The 24,953-nt window shown below is 51.6% G+C and overlaps 1 protein-coding gene across 3 annotated transcripts in view; it reads left to right on the top strand.

Moving 5' to 3' along the window:
* Positions 1 to 6,698: 6,698 nt before the first annotated feature.
* TBX5 (T-box transcription factor 5) overlaps positions 6,699 to 24,953 on the top strand; it is a 44,684-nt gene continuing 26,429 nt past the window's right edge. The window contains exons 1-6 of one of the 3 annotated variants that reach the window (XM_065033851.1): positions 6,699 to 6,917; positions 14,427 to 14,602; positions 16,296 to 16,390; positions 19,049 to 19,168; positions 19,866 to 20,013; positions 22,176 to 22,328. In XM_065033851.1, the coding sequence (XP_064889923.1) occupies positions 14,456 to 14,602; positions 16,296 to 16,390; positions 19,049 to 19,168; positions 19,866 to 20,013; positions 22,176 to 22,328 (663 nt within the window). In that variant the 5' untranslated portion in view covers positions 6,699 to 6,917; positions 14,427 to 14,455. Of the gene's footprint in view, positions 6,918 to 9,210; positions 9,473 to 11,340; positions 12,010 to 14,426; positions 14,603 to 16,295; positions 16,391 to 19,048; positions 19,169 to 19,865; positions 20,014 to 22,175; positions 22,329 to 24,953 lie in introns of those variants that run through there. The other 2 variants (XM_005500160.4, XM_065033850.1) reach the window with 2 other exon arrangements.

Below are 24,953 nucleotides of genomic sequence, written 5' to 3'. Positions count from 1 at the left end.
TGCGTTTCCTCTGTGCTTTGGTGGGTACTTTTTGGTAGCCTGGTGACTAAAACGTATTGGAGGGGAAAAAAATCTCAGCCGATGCATGGTTCTGGTGGTAAGATGGATGTAGCGTGTTTCGGGGGGAGCCGGGCTCCCTGGGAAGCCATGGGAGAAGGGGGTGACCCCACTTTACTGTTTGTATTTAATCCTGGGGATTACATTTCTATTTAATTTAAGTGGGTTGGACAAGGCAGTATCAGTGCAAAACTGTGTGCATCCCCACCTCCATAGGAGAAAGATTTTACCCTGCTTGAATGCTCATTTGTACATGATGGGAGATTTTTTCCAGCTGACAAAATGTATTTTGGTGTCGCAAAAGGACCTAATAAGCAGTTTGTGGGCGCTCTCAGCCAAGACATGGAGGGTGGTTATTAGGACTGGGCTGCGGGGACAAACCCTCGTCCGTGGGCAATCCCCAGGGGGTGATTCCTGTGGGGGGGATAGGGCTGGAAATGTCTCCCCCGAGGCCAAATCCCCCGGCGGCTGCTCCGGAGGGTCCCCTCGGGCTGTGCCCTTGTCCCGGGATGTGGAGCTTCCCCGTCCGCCCCATCCTCAATGTGGGCGGGTGGGTGGGAAGGAGCAGGAGCGATTTGGAGGGATTTGGGAAGGGAACAACCCGGGGAGCAGCAGCCGAGCGGGGTCCTGGGGGCGCGACACCCCCTTTGGTGGCTGAAAATAGCGTCTGCCGGGCCCCGGGCTGGGGAAGCTGCTGTGGGCAAATGACCAATTAGGGAATCTTTGTCAGATTCGAGAAAGCCGAGATAAGTCTCTTTTATCAGCCTATAAAAATACCACTTTCACTTATCTGGAGCTACCTACGCCGCCCAGCTGCGGGAGCCGGGATGGGGGAGGCAGAGGAGGGATTACGGATGCGCTTGACAGCCAGGGGGTTTTTTGGAAAACCATTTTCTGCTGGAGAACGAGCCTTCTTCCCTCCTCCTCCCGGAGCCCACCCGCTCCCCTTCCCTCAGCCTTCCCAGGGCGGGGGGGCCTTTCACCCGCAGGGTCCCGCTTCTTCCCAAAATCTTGCCTTTTCTTCTAATTTTCTACTCTTTTCCCAGGCATCATGCCGGGTGCTGGCCAGGCTGTAGAGAAGCCGAGGAGTTATTAGGGCAACGCTGATGGCCTGAGCGTGGAAGGAGCACCCACGGGCACGGGTGGGTGTTGTGCCTATGCGTTTGCTAAGCATGATGAATCCACGGGGCGCAGACAAATCAACCGATGCTAGTGGGTAGAAGTCGTCTCTATGCTTGTTTATGCACGCATCTTCCTGTTTATATCTGTTTATATCGAAATACTCAGATCCACGCAGCCATTCTCACTTAGAGCCGCACCCCGAGGTCGTGGGTTCCCACGTCTGTGGGTCTGGGTGTTTTCTGGACACCCAAATGCATTCTGCATCTGTGCATCTGCATCTGAAGGCATCTCCGTATGGATACCCACAGGCAAACAGCGGATCAAGACGTGGAGAGAGTGCTAACATGCATTCCTACTGTGGGAAAACATGCTGCACTTTGATTATTTTCTCTGTGGTTTCCAGTCTATTTGGGCTGTAGGAAAACGAGCAGATAAAGCGTGGAGGGGGGAAAAAGCAACCCATCAGGCCACCCAAATCAAATCAGTGCTTTCTAGGTTTTTGAGGGACTGTTGGTGGAGAGAAAAATGCGGTGAAAACCACGGTTTTCGTTAAAATACCCTGTGCAGGTTTGGTCAGGTGGGGCCTCGGGGTGGGAGAAGAGCGGAGAGGCAGCGAATGTCCCTCGTCCCTTGTCCCCACAAGGTCCAGGCTAATAAGACAACCCCTGCTGCTATTCTTCTTCTTCTTCTTCTTCTTCTTCTTCTTATTATTATTATTATTATTATTATTATTATCATCATCATCATCATCATCATCATCATCATCATTGTTATCATTATTATCATTATTATCATTATTATTTTAAGGCAGAACAAGCAAATCTAACTGGCACAAAGTTACACCCTCTCCACGATGCCTCAGCCCACGTGGTTGGGGGGGTGTTTGCTAAACCTTGGCTATCGCGGGTGAGAATAGACCGGGGTGAAGTTGTGCCTCTTCGGGCTTGGGCAAAGATTCTCACCGGAGTTTTTTCTTGCGTTGTTCTTCTTTCGAGGAATTAAACACGCGGGTGCAGAGTAGGATATTGCCACCGGAGTGGCCCTCGGAGCTGGGGGGGCGGCTCAAGGCGAAGGGGCAGCCCCCGGGGCAGCCTCTCCCATCGGGCCGGTACCTTTCGCACAGATTTGTTGGAAGAGTTTCCAAATTCTTTTCCAAATATAGCTCCGGGGCGGCTGTCTGCCTCCCCCGTGTGCCCTTCACGGCTCTGAGCCGCAGCCGAGGGACAACCGCGACCCCCCCACCCCAGCCGTGTCTAGCAGGCGGGTGGAAACCCGACGGGAGTGGAGGGTGTTACTCCCACGCAAAACACGCGTGGAAGCTCCGGGGCCGAGCCCAAGTGTCTCCCGCAGATGAGCTCTACTTTCCCCAGGTTTCAAGGAGGCTTTTTGGGGAAGGCATGGGATGTTTTGGGTTCCTTCTCCTCTGCTGTCACCCCTGGTCCCTTCCCGGAGGAGGGGACCTTCCTCGCCTCCCTGTCATGGAGACAGCGAGAAGGGCCAAGAATTACTGCTCCTACCCACACGGCCTAACCGGGACCTGGACATTCCCACACAAAAGGCCTTGGAAGAAAGCGGGGGGACATAGCTTTGGGGAGAGAACCGCAGCCCCCCCCCGAGTGGAACCTGGGCTGGTGGAAGGAGGCAGAGGCTGGAGGGGGCTGGATACCCCGACCCGCATCTGGGGTGGGGGGACCCCTCCCCAACGGGCCCTTACTCTAGAGCCTTCAAAGATCATTTTAACTACGATAAGTGTGATTTTCCTCCTCCCCCCCTTTCCATTATAAAAGGCTCCGCCTGGGATATTTCTCCCACATCACGTTTTTATAGCGAGATCAAGGACAAACTTGTTGCGTTGTGGCGGGTCCTTTGGGGTTTTTTTCCCCCCTTTTTTTCTTTTAATTTCCAAAAGCGGGGTAAAGCTCGGAGAAGTTTGCAGTTCTCCCGCTGTAATTAAGAGGGAGAGGGAGCGAGATCTTGATTGCTTCTTCTCGTTCTGATCGCTTCGGAGGTGGGGAAGTGGAGGGGGGGTGGAGGACGGGCGGGAATTGATTTTAGATTTCTCTTTTATGTTGGGTCTGGTTTCTGGTGATTAAATTTCTCTCTTATGTGGACTGAACCTAGGGATAACTGATTAATAACATGCCACTTGGCGCCAACACGGGGTCTCAAGGCCTTTAATCGGCAAGATGCACAAGAGAACAGAGAGAAACACAGTGCAGGACAAAACTCCACCAACTATTTTCGCTGGTCTCTGCCTCGGCGGATTTTTTTCTTCTTCATTTTTTCAGTATTTCCTGCTAAACTCGTAAACTTTATTTGATTTACAGCTATTTCATGAACCTGCTTAAACTAACATGTGTTCCGTCTTGTCCAACTGAATCATAAAAAACAATCTTGGATCCAAACGAGATTTTTTTTTTTTTTTGAAAGAAACGAGTTATTAATGACAGAAAATAGGTATTGTCTTCAACGGCGGCTGCTCCGGACCGGGGAGGCTGGCGGGCCCCGCATCCGGCAGCCGCGGTGGGGAAACCGGGCTCGGCTCCGCAGGTACCGCCGCAGGGTTTTGTGCGGAGATTTGAGCGACTTTCTTTTTCTTTCCCTAAAAAGTATTATTCGTTGCAAATGAACGATTTCCAAGTCTAAGGTACCTAAAATGTACTCGCAAAGGCATTAATCCCCAGCCCCCGTGCTGGCAGCCTGCAGACAGGCTCCGGAGCAGGTAAACACGTCTGTCTCAAAACACAACCCAAAACGAACAACTCCCAAAACTCAGTCAGGCACAAAATGAGCACCTAATTATTTCTCATATAGGTAAAGGCAGGATTTTCTGTGCCCACAACCGCTTCTCCACCTAGATCAAAATAGACAAACACGTATCCAGCACAAGTGCTTAATATAGGTGCAATAGGTACAAATGTACCTATGTCTATAACATAGAAAATCGAATTCACCAAACCGAACGCTAACACCAGCATCTGTTCTCACACAAATACTCAGCCCCGTTCCCCACCTCTGTTTGCGTGGAAAAACACTCCGGGAAAGCTACTTGCACCCCCCAGAATTGGAGCCCCCACGCCTCGGGCAGCAGGATGCGGCCGAGCGCCACTGCTCACAAATCTCGCTGCTCCTTCCCCGCACACCCGTGGGTTTCTGCCCCTCGGAAACAGATTTCTCTTGCAGCCTTGTTGCCGCGGAACCATCCGCGGCCGCGTAGCGCACAGGGCCCTGAGATTTACAGCTTGCGGCCTCATCCAGTCCTGGCACAAAGGGCAAGTGTCTATATGGGGCAAAATGATTTTTTCCCCCTTTTCTCTTTTTTTGCACTTAACAATTTCTGAAGAGAACAAAAATACTTCTTAGGACCTGTTTAGGTGATCCACGTAATCGGTATTTTTCTCCCGATGTTTTTTAGGATGCCCATGACACCCGCACGAACTCGGGTTAACGCGGTTCCCGTCCGCAGAGCGGGGCTGGGGGAGCCGCAGCTCCCCCCCCACTTCCTTCTGCCCCGGCTCCCAAAATTTGTGGGTGTCCTACGAATATAAATGATAATACGGTCATAAAACTTCTGCCGCGCTTTCGCTCTGCGTTATTTAGGGCAGGGGAAAAAGGAAAGAGGGAGAGAAAAGGGGAGAAAACGGAAAAAAGGGAAGAAAGAGAGTGAGATGGACTGGGAAGGAGGGAAGTAAGAAAGAAAAATGAGCTAGGAAGAAAGGGAAGAAGAAAGTTTGCGGGGACGGGGGAGCTGTGGAGGTCCCTCGGGCTGCCCGCCCCGGTCTCGCCGGGGGAGCCGGGACCGGCCCTGCCCGCCCTGAGGTGAAAGGAAGGAACCGGTACAGGTGTCCCTTGTGAAGGGCTTTTTTCAGGGATTGATTCAAAGCTTTTCGGTTCGGGCCCCTCTACCTAAGCCCCTCGTCTATCCCGCCCCCCCCAAGCTCCCCTTCAAGGTCATTGCAAGATCACTTTCAGGGAAAAGCACGGGGCGCTGGAGACTTTCCCCCTCTTGCCCCCATTAACTTTCTTCCCAGGGCGAGAGCGAAGGCCTTATCTGCTTTTATTTTCTCCTTCGGCCCGAGATAACGCCCTGATTGACACCCTGTTTGGCAAGAGCAGATTAGCCTTTCCATTCTGGTATCGATAACGCATCCCTCTCCACCGGGAGCATCAGTCATCGATCGGGGAGGGGCATCCGATGGGCAAAAAAAATCACCCGGACTGGCTCCCTGAGAGGGGGAAAAAGAGAAAAGCAGCCTAATTCCTTCTTGCCCTGGGCAGCACTGTGGCCACGGGAAAATTTGAGGAAAGGGCCAAGCCCCGGCTTCCCCCCAGCTGCAGTTAATTCTGGGGGACATCCCATTTTGGAGGCACAAAGGGGAAAGAGAATAGACCTTTTTTGCTTTAGGGATGCTCCTAGCTTGATTTTGGGACGCTCTTTCCCCCTTCCCGTTTGCCATCTGAGAGAAAAAGTGACCTCCAGCCCACGGCACGCGTGGGAGGCTCCGAAGGGCAGCGCTATGCCCACGCCCGGCTCTGCAGCTCTGCACGGCTGCTTATTTTTCATTTTCGTCACTGTTTTAAAGCCTGAAGTTCGCCTGCAAAATTAATGGGCTGAAGGGAAGGGGGGAACGGGTTTTAATTGCTTTTTTTTTTTTTTTTTTAAAGTAGCCAGAAGGGCGGAAAAAAGGACCCGAAACCACAAACTTTTAAAGAAAAATACTGTTCACAAGTAATTAAAAAAGAAGAAGAAGAAAAGCTCCACTCAGGTATCTACCCCCGAAGGCTCGTCTAAGCATAAGAATTCTAGACCACTAAATGCAGGGGTTTGTAATGGAAATGCTGGCACGAGTAGAACTGTATTGGCGTTATTTCGACACAAACGTCTTGCTGATAAACCCTCATCAATGCAGTCACTCACTGCTCCAGTAATTTAGGGAATTAAAAACAAACAAACAAAAAAATGAATGGAGCAAAATGCTTCCAGAGAGGATGATTATGTTAAATATTTGTTTTCTCCCAGGTGCGTGTTTCGCTCAAGTGGGTATGCAGCCAACAGAAGGCAGTTAGAAATAAAAGAAGAGAAAACAGGTCGGAGAGGGGAAGTAAATTACCTAAAAATGGAAGGGGGTGGAAAATATCTGTGTTACAAGAGAAGGGAAAAAAAAAAAAAAAAAAGAGTTAAAAAGCCAAAAATGCCGAAGCGTGTATGTTTTACAAGGTGGGGGCGGCCAGCACCACTGCCCCGTCCCTGGGTAGGGCGGCTGCCGAGGAGCCGCCGGCTGCGGACGAAACGCAAAAGGCTTTTCGGTTTGGTTAAGCCGCCCCAAGACGTGATTTTAAAGGGGGTGTGTGTGAGGAGAGGGGGGAGTGAGTTCATGCTCGGCACTATTTCTTACTGCTGACACCTCGACCCCACTGCAAGCCAGCACCCCGGCCACCACCCCCCCACCCCTTCTCCACCTCTCCAGGGTAAAACCCGAAAGGAGAAACCTCTAGGGTGAGTGACACCCTCCAAAGGTAGCGAGAGGGAGAGGGGCTCCGCAGGGCTCCGGCCATGCGGCCCCCAAAAACGGGGGTTCCCCGCGGTCCCCGAAAAGGGCGGCGGGGCCCTGGAGGCGCGGGCCTGATCCTGCGCCCCTGACGGCGGCGAGGAGCTGAGCATCAGGGATCGAGCCCGGGGGGGCTGCAGAGGGCTCGGGCTCCCCCCCGCCCAGCCACGTACCCCCACCCCCACGTAGGTAAGTGTATGCGGTGTGGGTGTTTGGCTCCGTGGCTGCTGATGGATGCCCCGGTATTTCTATGCATGCGGGACCTCATATATAGATATATATACGTATATGGAGTACGATATATAGGCGGCGTTCACGTATTTATCCACTCGCGCAGATTTGCGCACACTCGCGCTGAGCTGTGCGGAGGACTGGGGCAGACTGATGTTTGTGTGCACCCAAAACCTCTATGTAGACCATAGATGAAACGTAAAGCTTCACAGGCGTGTATAATAGGGCACGGGTGGCTCGCACTTGTATAGATGCGGTTGTGCGAGTGTGCGCAGCGATCTCATCACCCGCAGATCCACGCACACACGGTTTTGTGATGTGTGTGTCTGTGTGTGCGTATATATATACATTTATATTCGCGCGTATCTATAGATCTCTGCACCTCCGCGTTTATATTTTACGCTCAGCTTCCTGGTATAAAATTTGCCTAAACGCTTGAGCAAGAAGTCATCGTGAGTGTGCTTTTGGAAACTGTGTGTGTCCAGACTCATTTAGACATGCACACCTATACTGATATGTATACATCTGCAAACATACGTGTCTTGGCATTCCTGCTGCCCATCTTTCACCCGCTCGGGCGGTGTTTGGGTCCAGCAGCGGTTCTGGGCTCAGCTCCGAGGCCGAACGAGCAGCTCTCGGGCCGGATCCGGAGAGGGGCCGGTGGCGCCGGGCGGGCGGGGGGAAGCGGTTTCCCCTCCCCCGGCTGCAGCCACCTCGGGGGTACCCCAGGGGGCACTGGGAGCGGGGGGCCACGACACTTTTATTTCTGATTTGGGGTAAATTTTCGGCAGGAAGGTCCTATCCTGCCCTGGCAGTCAGTGCCAGCCCGGCTTCCCGCAGACGAAGGCGTTGTGAAGCGCACGATTGTCCTCCGGGGAGGTTTTTCCCCCCATCCTGGTTATTTGGGGGAGACCCCGAGCTGAGGAGCGCGGCTGGATCCAGCACTGAGGCAAATCGAGTGGCGGCTTTTTCTCCCCGACCAGCCGGTCCCCCCCTCTTTTTTTTTCCCCCATCCTTGCTGGTGCATGTTACTCGGGGCCTGGCTTCCCCTGGGTGTCTGCAGAGCTCGGTGGTGGCCGGGAGAGCTCAGCCTGGGGAAACGGGGTGAATCCAGGCAGGATTTTCCTGCCGGGAGGGGAATGCTGCCTGCAGCCCCCTCGGCCGGAGCTGGGCTGGGAACACTCACCCTCTGCAGTGTCCAGCTCCTGCAGGAACTTCTCGCTCTTCCTTAGGTGTTGCTCTTTATTTTCTCTCTCCCTATTTCTCCTCCTCCTCTTCCTTCTCCTCCTCTTTTTTTTTTTTTTTTTTCTTTTGGAGGAAACAACGTTTTAGTTTTTTTTTTCTTTTTTCTTTTTTTTTTTCTTTTTTTCTTATTCCTTCCGAAATCTTTCTGCAGTGACCGGGAGAGCATCCCAAAATCCCTCCAGGTTGAGGGAGAGCTGCGATGCGGGAAAGCGCCGGCGGTTCCTCTGCAGCCACTGGCTGCACTTGGCCGTTTTTTGCTTTTTTCTTCCTATATTTTTTTTGGTAATTATTTTCCTTCACTTGTCAATCTCATTTGGCAAATAATCGCCTCGGTTTACTACTTTTTTTTTTTTTTTAATCAGCAAAAAGAATTGTTTCCCGAAGCACACTTGAATCTCTGCAAATAACCAGGTTATCATTTACTATATATAGCCCAGCGTACTTTCTTCCAGAGGCTCCTGAGAATTCATTTGACAAGTTTCCTGCTCACTCTAATGGCATTATTAAGAAAAGCCCCAACTGAATAATGCCAATACCGTTGAATTGACTGGGCTGCTCCTGGTGTAGCAGGAGCTTTGCTACTGGTTTTCCGCTTTTCATTTCCAAGAAAGAGGGGGTTTTCCTGGAGTTTCCATGCCTGCTTGGGTGATACACACTCATATATAACATATGGCCTCTCACACACGCATATATGCGTGTATGTTGTATGTCTCGGCGTGTGAGTATATTTACGCGTATATATACATGCACGCATCTATATAGAGAGGTTACAAGCACACAAGCCCGTTGATTTTGCATTGAACAGAATAGATTTATTTGGGGAGAAAAAAAAAAAAAAAATCCGGAATCTCACTGATAGGGCTTTAAAAAGAGGAGAATAATACAAATTAACCTTCCATTACTGCTGCAGTCAACCATGACAGAATAGGCCAGTTGCGTGGTTGGTGACGTCTCTGTGTCCTATAGGAGCAAAGCTCGTGAGATAGCAGCTATCGCCTTGAACTCTCTTTATTTTATTGGAGTATGGCTGGTAATAAACAGTAATATTTAATTTGTCTGAGACCACAAATCGGCTTCTAGCTGGAAGGCTCCTTTGCCTTGACAAAGTTGTAGGGAGCCTGGACTTGCCGTCCTTTACTCAGCTGCCTTTTTTTTTTTTTTCTCCTTCTTGACCCCCCCCCAACCTGCAGACGGAAATAAATTCGATTTATTTGCATCGTTTTCGACTTGTCTTCAAGGTGTTTGAGAGCTAGTTTGGCATTGGAGAGGTGAGTGCTTTCCCAGGCAGCGGCCGTGCTCGGGTTCGCTCTTCCGAACTTCAGAGATTTCCACTTTTCGCCTTTCTTTCCGGCGAGGGAAAGGCAGCTCGTGTTCTCCCTTGCTAGAAGCTGCGAGAAACCTTTCTCCTCGCTGCTTTTATTTATTATTTTAAGATAAAAATCCTGGGTTTGTTTTCGGTCTCGAACACCTCGGAGGATGCTCGCCTGTGCGGGGAGGCTGCAGCCACCGCGGCCGCGCTCAGCGCTCCTTCCCCAGCTTCCCAGCACCACGGTGATCGCCTGCTTTATTTATATCTTTTCATTCTTTTATTTTTCCCCTCTCGATTTGCACCTTTCGGAGCAGCACCCGTGCGATCGGAAGGGCTTTGCAAAGCCGCACGGTGCCCGCTCGCCCCAAGGCCGGAGCCGGGGCTGCTCCCGCCGCCCTCCCGGCTGGTGAAGAATCGTTCGGTTTGCTCGCTCGCTCGTTTGTTTGTGTTTGGAAGGGCTCCACGGCTCCTTTCCCCTCTAAAAATAATGAAATATGGGACAAGCTTTGTTCTGTTTGTTTAAGTAGCGTTCTCTGGCTTATTCCTTGTGGCTACAAGTGCAGTTATTTTATTATTCTTATTTGCAACCGTTTACTGTTGGCTGTTTCTTCTCAAGTAGCTGTTTGAACTGGCGTGCACGTGGAGAGGGTTTGAGAGATGCCAAACTACACCCACGCATGCACCCACCCCCCCCAATAGCCGCTCACCCCCAGGCTTTTCGCTTCCTCACCTCAAACTTTGAGGGGGCTCCGGTGCTATCGCGCCCTGCGGGAGCTGAGAGTCAGGGTGGAATTTGCTGAAAACTTCCGCGAAATGTATAAAGGGAACGACCGAAAGGCAGAAAAGAGTGAAGGATTTTCTCTCTTTTTTTTTTTGGGGGGGGGGGGGGGCACGGACACACAGCGGAATACACTGACGAGAAGAGAGTGGGGGCAGGAGGAGGAGGAGGATGGGCAGAGCAGATCTAAACCATGCCATTTATTCCGAGTCTTATCAAAAATCCGCCTCGCCAATCTGGTTCTCTTCAGCCTGCAGAATGCGACAGGGAGGCTGTTTACCCTGCGCTGACCTATTCAACTTTACCCTCCAAATAATACATTAAAAAAAAAGGGAGCAAGAGGGAGCGAAGGAAGATGCAGATAAACCCACATCCCCGCTCCTCGCTGACGGTTTGATTATTTGAGGACGGCAAATTGCTCCGGGGGCTGCGGCCCTTGGGCCGAGGCGGCGGGGCCACGGGGCGGCCGGGCAGCGAGGAAGAGGATGGGGAAGGGGCAGAGCAAGGTTCTTGGCTGCCTCTAGAAGCGGGGACAAGGGCCACAACCCCACGCACACACCCTGGGCTCCTCCATCCCTGGGTTTCAGTCCCACTCCGCCGCGTTTCATATTTCCCCTCACGCCTCTAGCTTTTGCCCATTAAGCGAGTCCATTTGGGGGGGATCCCCTCCCACCCCCTCAACAAAAGGCCTCTGTGAGCACTAGCAAATATAGAGCTGGGTCTAAATCCACACGTCTAGGCTGCTCTTTGAGAGCCGGGGGGGTGGCGGAGCCGGGGGTGGTGCGAGGTTAGCGGAGCCAACGATTTATTTAAAGGGGTGAGGGAGGGGAGGGGTGGGGGGATATTCCCAGGCGCTGAATTTTCTCTTTGGTTGGGAGAGATGGATGGAGGAGGGAGGGAGGGAGCGGGGAAGGAGGTAAGGGAGAGGGGGAGGGTTGCTGGGGAGTTTGATGATTGTCTTTGTGCCTTGTTCTTGTTTGCCGGCCAGAAAAATAGGCTGGAAAAGGAGGTTTGGGGGGGAGGGGGCGGGAGGGAGGGCTGTGTGAGAGTGAGTCTCTCCGGAGCAGGATCCCAGCTGGTTGGGCAGTGGGTCCCGGCACTTGGGGAACGGAGCTGGACGAACCCACGTCACCTCCGCGCTCCACTCCGCGCACGGCTCCGCGCAGCCAGGGCGGCAGCGCCGCGAACCTGCCCGGAGGAGCGGCGGCTGCCGGCCCGCACGAAACTTTTTTTTTCCTTTTTTTTTTTTTCTTTTTTTTTCCTCCAAGGGGGTGCTGTTTTCTTTTTTTTTTTTTTTTTTTTTCGCTCTTTCCTCCTCTCCTTTTTATTACTATTCTTATTTTTTAATTTTATTTTTTTCTAGGTGAGGAGTAGAAAGAGTACAGGGTGAGGAATCTGTATCTTCCAGATCAGGCTGAGGAAGGGGTGGGGGTGGGGGCTTTATCTTGGTCTCAGGATCCTTTCTAGTGCGTCTGACAACCTGGAAGTGTTTGGAGAGAGCAGAGAGAGAGAGAGAGAAGCAGGCAAGCAGGCTTGCATTGGATAGATTTTTTTCTTCCAGGCTGGGTTTTCACATGCTGATCCGCAAATAAATAAATAAAAGGAAATATGCACACGAGAAGCCTGATCCCATTGTAATTTCCATTGCAAAGGGGGAAAATATACACATACATTATATAGATGGAGATGCATTGATTGCATGGAATTCAACAAGCAAGGTAACAGCTCTTCCATTGCCATGTATGTCCGTCGGTGTCTGTAATCTGTGTGTGTGTGTGACCGAGGGAGAGCGAAAGTGGCTGGCTGGGGGCATTGTGAGACACAAATTGTCTTTGCCGAGGAGCTGCGAGGCCTCGGGAGACACGGGGTGCAGGGAAAGTGGGGGGGTCTGTTCTCCCCAGGGCTCCCGCGGCCGTGTGTGGGGCTGGGGGGGCCGGGGCGAAGCTGGAACAAAAGCAGAGGGTGGCTTATTTTTTTCTTCCCCTCACCTTTTATTTTTCCCCTCCCTTTCGCAAACCCACTTGGTGCTACTTTAGCAAGGCAAGATGCATGTTTCATACAGCCACCGCGGCCTGGTTCTGTCAAGCTCCATTTCTTCTCAGCAGCTCTTTAAAGGGGAAAAAAAAATTAGAAGCCACGGATGACCAATTGCTCGTAGTTGTTGCGTTATTTTTTTTTTGCCGTTACCACCTCCTTTATTATTATTAGTAGTATTATTATTTTTATATCTGCTTCATTATGTCTGGACGCGGAGAGCATCGGGGAGGCTTTCTGGGGCCGGGCTGATGTGCGCTGCCGTAGCTGGGTCCCTCTTTGTTTTAATAAATATGCTTTATATTTCGCCCCCCCGAGCCTTGCCTTCCCCCCGTAACTTTGCCAGCTCAGGGGGGAATAATCACTCCAAGCTGGAGGGAAATCGATCAAAAAGTGGATAACCGGCACTTCCCAAGGAAAAAAAAAAACAACAAACAAACAAAACCAAAAAACTCAACTAACAGTACGGGGGGGGGGAAGGAGGAGGGGAAGAGAAAAGCCTTAAATGGTCCCCGGAGCTGCGGCTCTGCCCCCGCGGGCTGGGCCCGGGGCACTGGCTCCCGCACGCCCCTGGGCCCGCTCCCCTCCGCGCACTTTCCGCGCTCGTAGCGGTTTTGCTTTGCCCTTCAGCCTCTCACGCCGGGCTCCTGGCTGGTGTGCGGTGGGAAAGGAGCGTTTGGGAAGGGAGGGAGGGGGGCACGGGCCGTTTCTGTACGTGATCTTTACCTCTAGAGGTGTGGATCTGGAGTCCCTTCGCTTTTTGTCCTTTTAAATTATATATATACGTATATGTATATATTACCGCTAGAAGAGAAGATAATTTTCTCCCCCCTCCTTTCCACTCCCAGTTTTCCTCTGTGTTTAAAGGAGAATTGCCTTTTTTAATCTTCTTCTTTTATTGTTTTTTTTAAAAGGGCTTTTAAATATTGTTGCAGGGACAAGAACTCATTTCACAACATTCTCATGCACTTAAAGCCAATGTTGCCTCCATATAGTTGGCCTTTCAAAAATGAATCCCCTTCTTTGAAACATGCAAGAGATATTTTTTAAAAGCTACTAAAACTCTAAACTTCAGAACAAAAACCTAGCAGACAATTCTATTGCCTTTATATTTTTATTTTTTTTGCCTGCTTTGAAAGTTTTACCATTCCTGATAGAGCCTTTAAAGCAATGTCAAAATACTGCCCTTAAAACTCGCCGCGTTACTCTCATCAGATGTGAATTGTGCATTTTTCAAGCTCGCTTTCTCTTCTCGTGCAGTTTTACTCTCAATGTTATTGTTTAGCTCACTTCATCTCCAATTCCATCCCCCGTTCACCAGCCCGGGTGCGCGTTACCTTGCACAGCGTCTCGACCGATTGATTTTTGCGCACTTTTATATTTTAACTATCTCGTCCATCCTTTGCTTTACTTGCAACTGTCCGCGGTGGGGGGAGAAATGGATTTTTTTTTCTTAAGGGTGCGAGAAGTGGAATTTTCTTTGAAAAGGAGGTTGTGTGAGGGCCCTTGCGTATCGATGGCATTTGCCTGGTGGAAACAGGAGTGGAGTGAAAGCTCCCACTTTCCTGGGAGGAAAGGGGGGGGGGTTTAAGCCCCCTCGACGGCAGCGAGCCCGGGGGAATTGAGGGTGTTCAAGGCTCCGGGGGAGGCTCTGCCCCCCTTTCCACCCTGGATTCTCGACCTCCACAAATCACTTGTGTGATGAGTTGGCCGGTCCGCAGCCCCCCAGTGTCTTACTCCCCGTATCCCTCCAGATTGACCTAAAATACGCTGTTTACCTTTTCCAAAAGATGCATTTAATAATACCGCCTCCCTCCTCCCCTCCCTCTCCCCCCCGCCTCCCCCAAATCCTATCATCCCTTGCGGGCTGCGATAATAAATAAAAGTCTTTATTTCTCCCTCTTCCAAAGTTAAAGGGCCTTGTTCCCTCCCCGGGCAGCTGGAAGTGAGTTGTGGGGCAGCGCGGGTTTATTGGGCAGCCCTGCCTAGCGCTCCGGCTCGGTCCCCCTTGCATATATATATACATATATATACATTATTAAACGTCAGCATTGACTTATGCGTCTCTTATCTCTGCTCTCTCCTCGATGTGTGCCTGCAGTGGGGGATTCAGCGAAGGAAGCTCGTAACATGGCGGATAGCGAGGAAGGCTTTGGGCTCCCGACCACGCCGGCTGATTCGGAGGCCAAAGAGCACCAGGCTGAAGCCAAGCAGGACACTCAGCTGGGGGCCACCAGCAAGTCCCCCACCTCGCCCCAAGCAGCCTTCACCCAGCAGGTAAAGACCTCCGCTCCTCCTCCTCTCCCCCTAGCTCTTTATTTTTCCCTTTTCTCTGCGTTTTTTGCCACAAATATCAGCTCAGCTGAGTGGCTGCTCCAGCTCTGGGCGGTGATGACTCGTTTTAGGCCCCAGGAGAGCGAAAAATCTCACCTGATTGTCAGAGCCGTGGGCCTCATCCTGCCTTAGTGTTATTTGGGGTCGCATTCGAGTGCTGAACCTGCGGGGAAGTTCACGCGTGAATATTGGGGCGCGTGGAGGGAACAGGCACAGAAAAGCACCCAAAATATTGGAGAGAGGCATCCGCTCATGGAGATGTGCACTCATGGAGATGTGCACCCACAGCCTTCCACGCGTGAGCGTACAAATGCACACGCAAGCACACAGACAGCTGCGTTTGCGGGTATGTGTTCGCTGTGTCAGTGCATATTTGTATATGATGTAAACATATATATATGGGGACTCCTTGTACAACGCGGCGTAAACATGCCCACGCAGATACAGCCACACTTAGGTCTGCCCGCACCCACGCAATGGGCCCTGAAGGCGGGCAGGGGGCGTCACTCGTGGGCACCCCGGAGACAGGCACATCCCTGGGTCCCCCTCACATCCTCCATCAGCCCTTACCCCTCCGGGACACGCGTGGGCTCCCACGGGAGACCCGCCGGCCGCAGCTCTCGGCAGGGCAGAGCAGAGCAGGCCGGAGCGGAACGGGCCGGGCCACCCCTTGGCTTCTCCGTCCCCGCCCGGCCCGGGCGGTACTGGGACCTGTCCCCCGGTGCTCGACCCCAGCCGGGTCGGGGCGAACGGGGCTTTTCTACCGAGATGGCCTCGCCTTCCGCGGCTGCGGAGCCCCTCGGCAGAGCTCCATTTGTCCCCTGTCAGGTAAATCCTCGGGGGGAAACCTCCTCCCTTTGCGGATACTGCTCACGGGGGTACGGACACCGGTCCCGGGCTTACCCTGCCCGGCCTGAGGCTCGGACCCACCGTGTGCATATGGCAACCGACTCCCGAAGCGTTTGGCGAGGCGCTTCGGCTTTATTTTAAGAGCGGGCAATATGTGCTTGGCTTAGGAAGGGGATCCACTGTACCTTCCATTCCACGGTGGGGGGGTATATTGTCCCTTCGGTGGCATCTACGGTAACAAAGAGTGGGGCTCGCCGGGCCCCGCTGCGAGCGGCCCTTGTGGGGGTGAAAAAAGGAAAAAAGAGGGGGCAAGGGAAGCAGAGCTGCCGCCGCACACCACTCCAGTCTGGAGAAGCGGAACCTGCTGGTGTAAATTACTCATCGGAGGGGTGTAAATCTCCTCCGGCTGGTTCTTGAGAGCAGCTGGGCCGAAGCGCTGGGGTATCGCTCCCAGCGGCGGCCGGGCTGGGAGGATGCGGGCTGGAGCCGGCTCCGGGTGCTCCACGTCCTTTTCTTCTCCTCCCCGGGAGCACTGAGGCCCGCAGGATCCCCAACCCGCCCCCCTGGACCAGCATCACCGTGCTGCGGCCTGAAATCCCGTTCTCCCCGGCTTTTGGGCCGGATTTTCCCGGGAACACCCCGAGCTCCGGCTTCCATCACCCGGCCTTTTCCCTCCGAGCTTCCCGCTGGGGCCATGCGGGGCCCCGCCACCCCCTCCTCGGCTGCCCCCAGCGCGGTTCTCCCCGCAGCGCTTGGGTCTGACGGCTTGTGCCTTCCTCCCACGCAGGGCATGGAGGGGATCAAAGTGTTTTTGCACGAGCGAGAGCTGTGGCTGAAATTTCACGAAGTGGGGACGGAGATGATCATAACAAAGGCCGGGAGGTAAGGGATGCGGGGGGAGGGCGGGCTGCCTCCCCATGCGTGGCTGAATCCCGTGTCGTTTGTGCGGGTTTGCGGGCGGGAATTGCTTATGGGGGCAGGGAGGGAGACACACGCGTGTTCGCAGAGCCGCGTGGGTGGGGGTGCGGGTTCCTGATTCTGGTACGGTCGCGTCTCTCGTGGGTGAGATCCACCCCCCCGTGCGTGGATGTGCCACGGCCCCGGGAGCGCCCGCAGAGCCGGGGGAGGCCGTGCGGAGAACCCTCCCTGCGAGGATACAGGCAGAAGAAATTGTTTCTTCTGGCTTCTTTCTTAACCAGAACAGTTGGATCGTTAAACCCAATTTCAGGCCTTTGGAAGCTTTCCAGGCGAACGCGACTTGCAACCACTTGGCCAAAAGCGAACCTTGTTTAGAGCAGCTCGCTGGGCGATTTCGTTAGTGGTGTTATTATTATTTTTAATTAAAGCAGCAGCTCGTCTCTTCTGCGATTTTGCAACGCCCTACGCTGTTTACAGAAGTTTCTTATTTATTATGCGCGCACTGAGGAGAATGTATCCAGAACACCCACGCCCACCCCGTTTAAAAGTATATGTGGTCTTAAGCTACTGTTTATATACTGATAGCAAAGCTGTTTAGATGCATAGATAGATGTGTCCGCAAATAAATAGCATCCGGATTTAACTGCGTCCAGATACACATTTCTATATGTGTGTATTTGTCTGCGTGGGTGTGGAGAAAAATATACAGCCTTGCAAACCCAACTTTATTGGGACTGCGCCTAATCGATTCCATGACTGGCTTAGTAAACCTAATCTATAGATATTTATACGTGTACGAGTGGGTATTTAAGTGCGTTCGAGGCGATTTAACATTATTCTTAATACTGATGTGCTGGAGGGCTGTTAAATTGAAAAGTGCCTAAGCCACCGAGACCCAGTGAAATAGTCTCTCCAGTCGCATCAGTAAACCGGGGGCAGCCCGACAATGGCTTTTTTTCTTTGTGATTTTAAATTAAAATAATCGGAGGAATGGGTGGAAAGAAAATACCCTCCACGTATAGAAATAGTAGTAGTTTTAGATTGCAAGGACACACTAAACAACGCGGAGGCGAACTTTCATTTTGCTCTGTCATCTGGTATTTGTTGTGGTCTTCCAAAATTTGCCTGAAGAGGGAGGGGAAAAAAAATTGGAGCTAGTTGTATAAAGTTTTAGCGAATAGATATGTCTCACGGCTCGCCTTCCCCTTGCATCTCGGTGCTGCTGGAAAAATCGATATTAAAGAAGGGTCTTGTTTGTGTCCAAGGGGACGTGGTACAAAAAGGAGGGGGGGAGATGGTGGGGGTCGGGGTTCTGCTGACCCCCGGCCCCGTTCGGGGCTGAGAGAGCGGTGGAACCTCCCGAAAAAACTGAGTTCACAGAAGGCAAAAAAAGAACAGCACACGGAGGGAGACATGAACCACCTTGCAGAAATTTCAAACAAATATCGCAGTGGACAGAAATCTCATCTGGAAAGCAATAAAACAGACATTTACAGTGCAGGGGCTTTAGGCGAGATGCGGGAGAGGTTTCCTTATTTATATAATTCCCCATGTTTATTGTTGAAGTTGGTGTTCTTGCTGGTCAGGTGTTTTCGATTGAGTTATAGATCATTCTTCAGGTGCAATTTGTTTTATTCTCCCTTGAATCTTTTGAGCTAAATCCTGTCTTTCTTCGTTGGTAGCTTTTCTTTCCCCCTCCAACTTCTTACAACTGAATTAAACCCCAGCCCAGATGCCCTATCGCAGAGATAAGCGCCCGAGCCTCGGAAAAGAGCGCAGTATTTTTAGAGGTGTGGGGTTCTTGTTTATGCGTGTTTTAAGTCCAGGGATACATTTTCATCTGCTTTATTTTTAAATATTTGGAAAGCTCAAACTAAAATAACATCGGTGTTTTAAGTCCCTGCCTTGCAGTAATGGAAAATATTTCGAAAAGCCCCTGTCTTCAGTGTGTATCCGAGTGTTTCCAAGTATTTGTCAGGTGTGCTTGCTGATGTCTCTGTATGTGCATAAGGCTGGACACGGAGCTGGTGTCACACCTGAGTGCGTGTAGGTTTGTTTTTTTTCATATCTGCACACAGAACCGTTGATACACAGAACGGAGGTTAAAATAGATGTATTTTAAATATAGATATTTACTTTTAAACTTTTTTTTTTTCCTCGAATCGCATCCCCTGTTCCAGCGGTTTATGTATAGAGGGAAGTAACTTGCTTCCAAAAGCTCTCACGACCAGATTTGTTCAAAGAAGGGAGAGTCGAAATCTTGGCAGAACAAATGATTAAGAAAAATTCGAATAGACGTGCAGGCATACGAGTAGGTGAATGAATAAACCCGCCAGCCTTGTAAATAGGATTCTGACTCAATAAGTCACCTGTTTCCCCTCAGCTGGGACCCCGAGAGGTACCCAGGGACACCCAAACATCTCCCCCACCCCAGGGGAAGGGTGCACCCATCCTCTGCCCGAGCCTTTTGGAAGGTCCAGCTGAGATTGTGGCGTTGCCCTTTTGTTAAATTACTTCCCCTCATCCCCTTGTCTCTTCCTCGCAAACACACGAAACCACTTTGGAAAACTTTCCCTTCTTTGCTTTTATACTAATGCACTTTTTAAAAAATATTTTTAATAGGCGTATGTTCCCCAGTTACAAAGTGAAGGTCACTGGACTTAATCCAAAAACTAAGTACATACTGTTGATGGATATTGTACCAGCGGATGACCACAGATACAAATTTGCAGATAATAAATGGTATGCACTCGTGGGGGAAAGGGGAGGGAGGGGAGCTCTGTGGCGGGTTTTCTGGGTTAGCCAAACCTGGGCAGCACAGGTTGGGAGATACCTCGGAATCAGCGGCTCATCTTTCTTTTTTATCCTGCAAAGGAGAGATGTTGGGCTCCACCTGAGCCTCTCGGGATGCTCCCAGGGTGCTTGGGAGAGAAATTAATTAAAAAGAGAAAAAGTCTGTCGCAGTTAGCTAACGATAACTGTAATGCTGTTTGACGATGAGATTGTTTGCTATCGTGGAACCGCTGGTTTAATTATATTAAGGAAGGGAATATCTCCGGGCAGGAAAATCTTTAAGGATTTGTCCACGGTCCATCCTTTGCTCTTGGCTTGGGTGCCGGGAATTAGGGAGGGGTGGGAAGTTTGGGGTTAAACAGGGAAAACAGCGAGAGCCATCTCCGACGGGAAAGGCGCCAACGAGCTCAATTAATTCCCCGAGAAGTATTTGTAAATGCCTTTTTCTCCCCAAGCGCGGCGTGACCGCCGGCATCGCGCTGCAGCCGCGGACGGGCTGCCGGACCAGGAGGGACCCCAGGCGGGGGATGGATGGATGGGGGGCAGGAGCCCACGGGAGGGTCCCCCCCGCGATGGATGGATGAGGGGCAGGAGCACACGGGAGGGTCCCCACCACCCGGAGCTCAGTGTTCTTGTCCCCACGCAGGTCGGTGACGGGAAAAGCAGAACCGGCCATGCCCGGGCGGCTGTACGTGCACCCCGACTCCCCGGCCACCGGCGCCCACTGGATGAGGCAGCTGGTTTCCTTCCAGAAGCTCAAACTCACCAACAACCACCTCGACCCCTTCGGACATGTAAGTACCGGCGGCGGGAGGAGGACACGGCACCCGCGGAGGTGCTGCCAGGAGCCCCACGCGTGTTCACGGACATCTCCCACTGCTGCCAACGCCACCAAGGTGATGGCAATGTCACCCATCCCCAAATCCCCTGTGTTGGTGTGGTGTTATTTTCTTCCCTGAGAGGGTGGGATGAACTCCTAAGGAGGACCACCCCACACAAAATGGAAGCATAAACCTTAAAAGTGGGTTATTTAGCAGCACTGAGTGGGAATTGATTACAGATCCCCGGGGACTGGAGTCCGCGAGTGGGCGAAACTCTCCCAGATTAATTGAGTATTTAGCTGCCCAGATTTAACCTCGTGGGGAGTCTTGGAGCGTTAAAATCTTTTCCCTGCCTCCGTGAATTTGGCTAACAGGTAAAATCAATCAGGCATAATTATTTGAGGAAATAGGACCTAAAACCATGTGGATACCTCAGTCCAGGAGAGGAAAAAAAAAAGGCAACAATAATTAAAGACAATAAAAAATGTGAAATCCCCCTAGAGCTTCTTGGACATAAAAAGTCTTTGCTATACTCGTGGGGCCGAGAAAGCTTGTGTGAATTCTGCAGCCAGAACCAGCCCTCCTTCGAAGGTCTCCAAAGATGCGAGCAAATATATATGTGCATGTATGAATAATATATATATCTATAAAAATATATATATATAATTACTTAATCGGCTATTCGAATCCAGAACCCGCCACCCCTTTCCAAGAGCGTATTTTTCTCCAGTCTCATTTCAACACTTCAGTTTCTTTTTTTTTTTTCCAAAGTTTGTTTTTTTTTTCTTCGCTTTTTAATGATAAATCTTGTGCTATTAAATCCGTGACCACGTGGTCACTAAGAAGCGGGGAGTAGGGGGGGAAACTGCAGGTCAGAGCGGCCAGACGAGCCCCCAGCCCACCACAATGCTGAGCATCTTTTTACGGGCGCTCCTCCCGCTGGGGTGGGGTGGGGGGGGAATTTACTTTTTTCCTTTTAAAACATTTTATTTTAATTTTACGTTTAGCTGGTGGCAAAACAGTTGGCAAGCGCTGCTTTCTAGGGATCAGGGAGGGGACAGCGGGGACCCCGCAGTAGAGCAGCCGGGCGGACCTGTCCTACCACCTGGGGTGGTTTTGGGGAGCAGTCCCTGGGAGGGATGGAGGGGGGATCCGGCCCCGGGGGGACTGGCCCAGGCATCCCCCGCTGCGAACAGGAGGCTCTGGGGAAAAGTCCCTCTAAACAACCCGAAGGCGCTGAGGGGACAATGAGGGGACTTCAGAGGAGGAGCTGCACCAGGAGTCTCTCAATTAGAGTCGCTGTAATGAAATTAAAAACCATTAGATCGTTCACCGTTGATGTCTACGACTTTCCTGGATGTCAAAGCAATTTGCTTAAACCCCCGGGACGGGGGAGGCGGCGGCGGGGCGCGCTGCGTCTCGCTGTCGCCAGGGTCCGGCAGTCATTATCGTGACCGAGCGCCCCCCGCCACCCCCCCGAACCCGCCCCCCCCCGGCGTCTTCCCCCGAGATTAACCCGGTACCGAGCAGGGACCGCTTTTTATCTTGAACACAGCGCGTCCCTCCCCACCCCGCCACCCTCCTCTCCCATCCTCTGCGGGGAGAGGCGGGGGGGACATACTAAATGCCTCCAGCCTTCCGCTTCCATTCCCCCTTCTTGCTTTTATGCCCTCCTGGGGGGGGCTTGAGATGCCCGGGCCATCGTAGTGGTGAGCTGGGAGGTTTTAGGGACATGGGAAGGTGGAGAACCCCCAGCAGCAGCAAGTTCAGGATGCCAAGATGTGTTGGGGGAACAGCTCTGGCCCCTCCAGGGGGGTGGGAGGCACAACAGCAGAGCCCAGGGTTGGTAAGGGGGAGCAGAGGATAAGAGCCACCTTTAACAGCATCACCTGTCCATGCTGGGCTCCTTGGTTGTGGGAGGGTGAGAACTTTCTTTAGAAATATGTCCCCCAACCCCAGCCTCTAAATCAGCCCTTCTGGGGAAGCCCTGAAGAGGGTGAAGACTTTGGGGAAGGGGATGTGAGGACCTGCAGGTCCTTTCTCCTCTCCCCATCCCTGGGTAGCTGTGTGTGTGGGGCTGCACTGTGCTGTGTCCCCTCCATTCCCATGAGATGTTCTCTCTTCTCCTTGCCCAGATCATCCTGAACTCCATGCACAAGTACCAGCCCCGGCTCCACATCGTCAAAGCGGACGAGAACAACGGCTTTGGATCCAAGAACACCGCCTTCTGCACCCATGTCTTCCCGGAGACTGCCTTCATTGCCGTCACCTCCTACCAGAACCACAAGGTGAGGGGCTGGACTGGTCCCCCCCTCAACAAAAACTGGGTCCTCTCTCCTGTCTTCACCCCACTGCTCCTCCCAAGGGCCTCAGTTCCCCCTTCCCCTTCTTCCCTCCTCATCTTTTCACCTTCTTTTATTTTCTTTCCCTTTCTCTTTTCCCCTTCTTTCCTTCCCTTCTTTCCCATCTTTTCTTTCTCCCTTCTTCCTGTCTTCCCCTATTCTTTCCTTCCTTCCCTTAATTTTCTTCCCCTCCTTTTCCTCCCTTTTTCTTCTCCTTTTCCTCATCTTCTTTTTTCTTTTCTCCTTTTCCTCATCTTCTTTTTTCTTTTCTCCTTTTCCTCATCTTCTTTTTTCTTTTCTCCTTTTCCTCATCTTCTTTTTTCCCCTTCTTCTCGTTCCCCCCCCCCCCCCCCATTACTTCTTTTATTCTTTTTTCTCCCCCTTCTTCATTTTCCATCCCCTCTGTTATTCCTGGCGACGCAGACAAAACGTCTAAAGACAAAGTTTAGGGCGAGCCGAGGGGGAATTAGCTCAAACAGGATGGTTTGCTCAGAGAGGAGACGACCAACCGAAGGAAGTTTGGCTTTATCTTCTTTCCCCCCCTCATCGGTCAAAGGCTCGTAATCTGGAGAAGGGAGCCCGGCGCTCCCCTCTGCGGCCGGGGCGCTGATAACCCTTTGTTTGGGGAAGGGGCTCCTGGCCCGGCCGGCTCTGTGGGGAGGTCGGCAGGGGGCTGCGGGTTTGGCAACGAGGAGGCCCTGGAAGGAAAGGGAGGTTCTGTGCTTGGAATCAGCTCCCTGCCCGCCCAAGCAAAACAAAGCAAAAAAAAAACCCAACCCCAAACCAAAAAAACCCTCATATATGTATCAAATAAGGTTTTCTCGACATGCTGCCGGGTGGACACGTGTGGATTCCCGCTGCCACCCTGTCTGCCTGCCCACACATAGGGGACCCTGCCGTGGGGTTGTGGCCCCCTCTCTTTCCTCTGCTCAGCTTTTGGGCTTCCAGCGAGGAAGGAGCTGGAGGAAGGCTCAGGGCTGGGGTAGTCTGAGCAGATGTATTTAAGTGATGCTTTTCACTCACTGCTGCCTGCAGACCCCAATAGCCCATCTCCAGGGCAGTGCCCCACAAAAAGCCAACTTTCCTTCCCGGGAAAAAAAGAAAATCCCTCCCCAAATAGCACAGAAAGCAATTATTGCAAGCTTTTACAGGTACTTCTGGACAGGTAGGATGGCTCCTTTGCACTTGATGAAGTGAAAGAATTGTTTTTCAAAGGGAGAAACATCATTTAACATCCCGGATAAATCCTGAATGCTTTCCTGGAGATGTAAGTAGGAAGCTCCTAAACCTGTGCAAAATGATTGTGTTTCCTCCGTCACTCAGTTGGCAAGGGAGATACAGAGAGCCGAGGGAGGCTGGAGAAGAAAGAGTGTTTCACCGTAACTAGGGAGAAAAGAAAATACTTCCCTGCCCTTTAAAATAGGAGCTGTTGGCACAACCAGGACAAGCAAACTGAATCCAAATTGAGCCCTCGCCAAATTATGCCTTAAATTATAACTCCGCTGTGGATGCTATAAAATCAAGTTTAACTTCTGCTTGATGGATTCAGAGAAAGAATATAATATTAATAGAACTGGGAGTTAATAAAACAGGACACACTGCTCGCTTTAAATGCATTTCCCTATGAGAACACAGACCTGAATTTAACTGCTTTCCTTTGAAGAAAAATAGGGCTGTTTTATTGGGGGCGGGGGGGGGGAAGTTATCATGCAAATAAAACAAAAGCCAAGCAGAAACATGTAAGTACAGTAGTTTGGGAAAACTGCCATATTAGGAGGAGCAGGAATATTTGATTGTAAATCAACAACATCTGGTTGATAAGGAATGACATCTGCGTATCCGTCTCTGTCAAAACAGACACGCTGACGAACGCGTGAACCCCTACAGACACACACGCGCTCGCATCCCAGCAGACACATGCACCCGCACGCAGACACCGCGACATCTTTTACACACCCCCCGACACATTTTACATACACTTACATCCCTCCCCCCCAAGAAACACACACATTCCTCCTCTTGCTGCACCAAATCGTTGGGGGAAAGAAATAAAGAGTGGCTGTAGCCCCAAGATAAAGACCCAACTGAGAAAGATAGAGCCATAAAAATAAACTAGGGAATGATCTACCCTAAATGGCATCTCCCTCCAGGGAAGGGAATAAAATTTGTAGCTTGCCCCAGTGCAGATGGAGAATAATATGGGGGCTGAGGCGGGAGCAGCTGACGCTGTGGCGGATGCTGGTTGTGCAAAGGGGTAATAATGTTCTTCAGCTGCATGGGGTGGCAAGTGGGGTCTTTTCTACAGGCAGAAGCTCGAGTTCAGCTCTCAGAGCTGAGATGTAGCTTAGCAAAATATCTTTTCATGTTGCAATGCAGACTGTTGCCTGTTGCCGTAAACAATCGCAGTCTCACCGGTCCGGGTCTGTCTGTTTCTGTCTGTCCATCCCCACATCTTGTTGTTGGTGCACTGCCTGTTTTTTCCTGCTTAGAGCCATCTCTCACTTGCACCCATCACCTGTAGCACATCCTTCGTGCAAACTTTCTGATCTGCACGATCACACGACTTATAAA

Source organism: Columba livia, chromosome 17, assembly GCF_036013475.1.
Source record: "Columba livia isolate bColLiv1 breed racing homer chromosome 17, bColLiv1.pat.W.v2, whole genome shotgun sequence".
In the NCBI taxonomy this organism is placed as follows: domain Eukaryota; kingdom Metazoa; phylum Chordata; class Aves; order Columbiformes; family Columbidae; genus Columba; species Columba livia.
The sequence above is the reverse complement of the archived record's forward strand: the minus strand, read 5'-3'. Positions and strand labels throughout refer to the sequence as shown.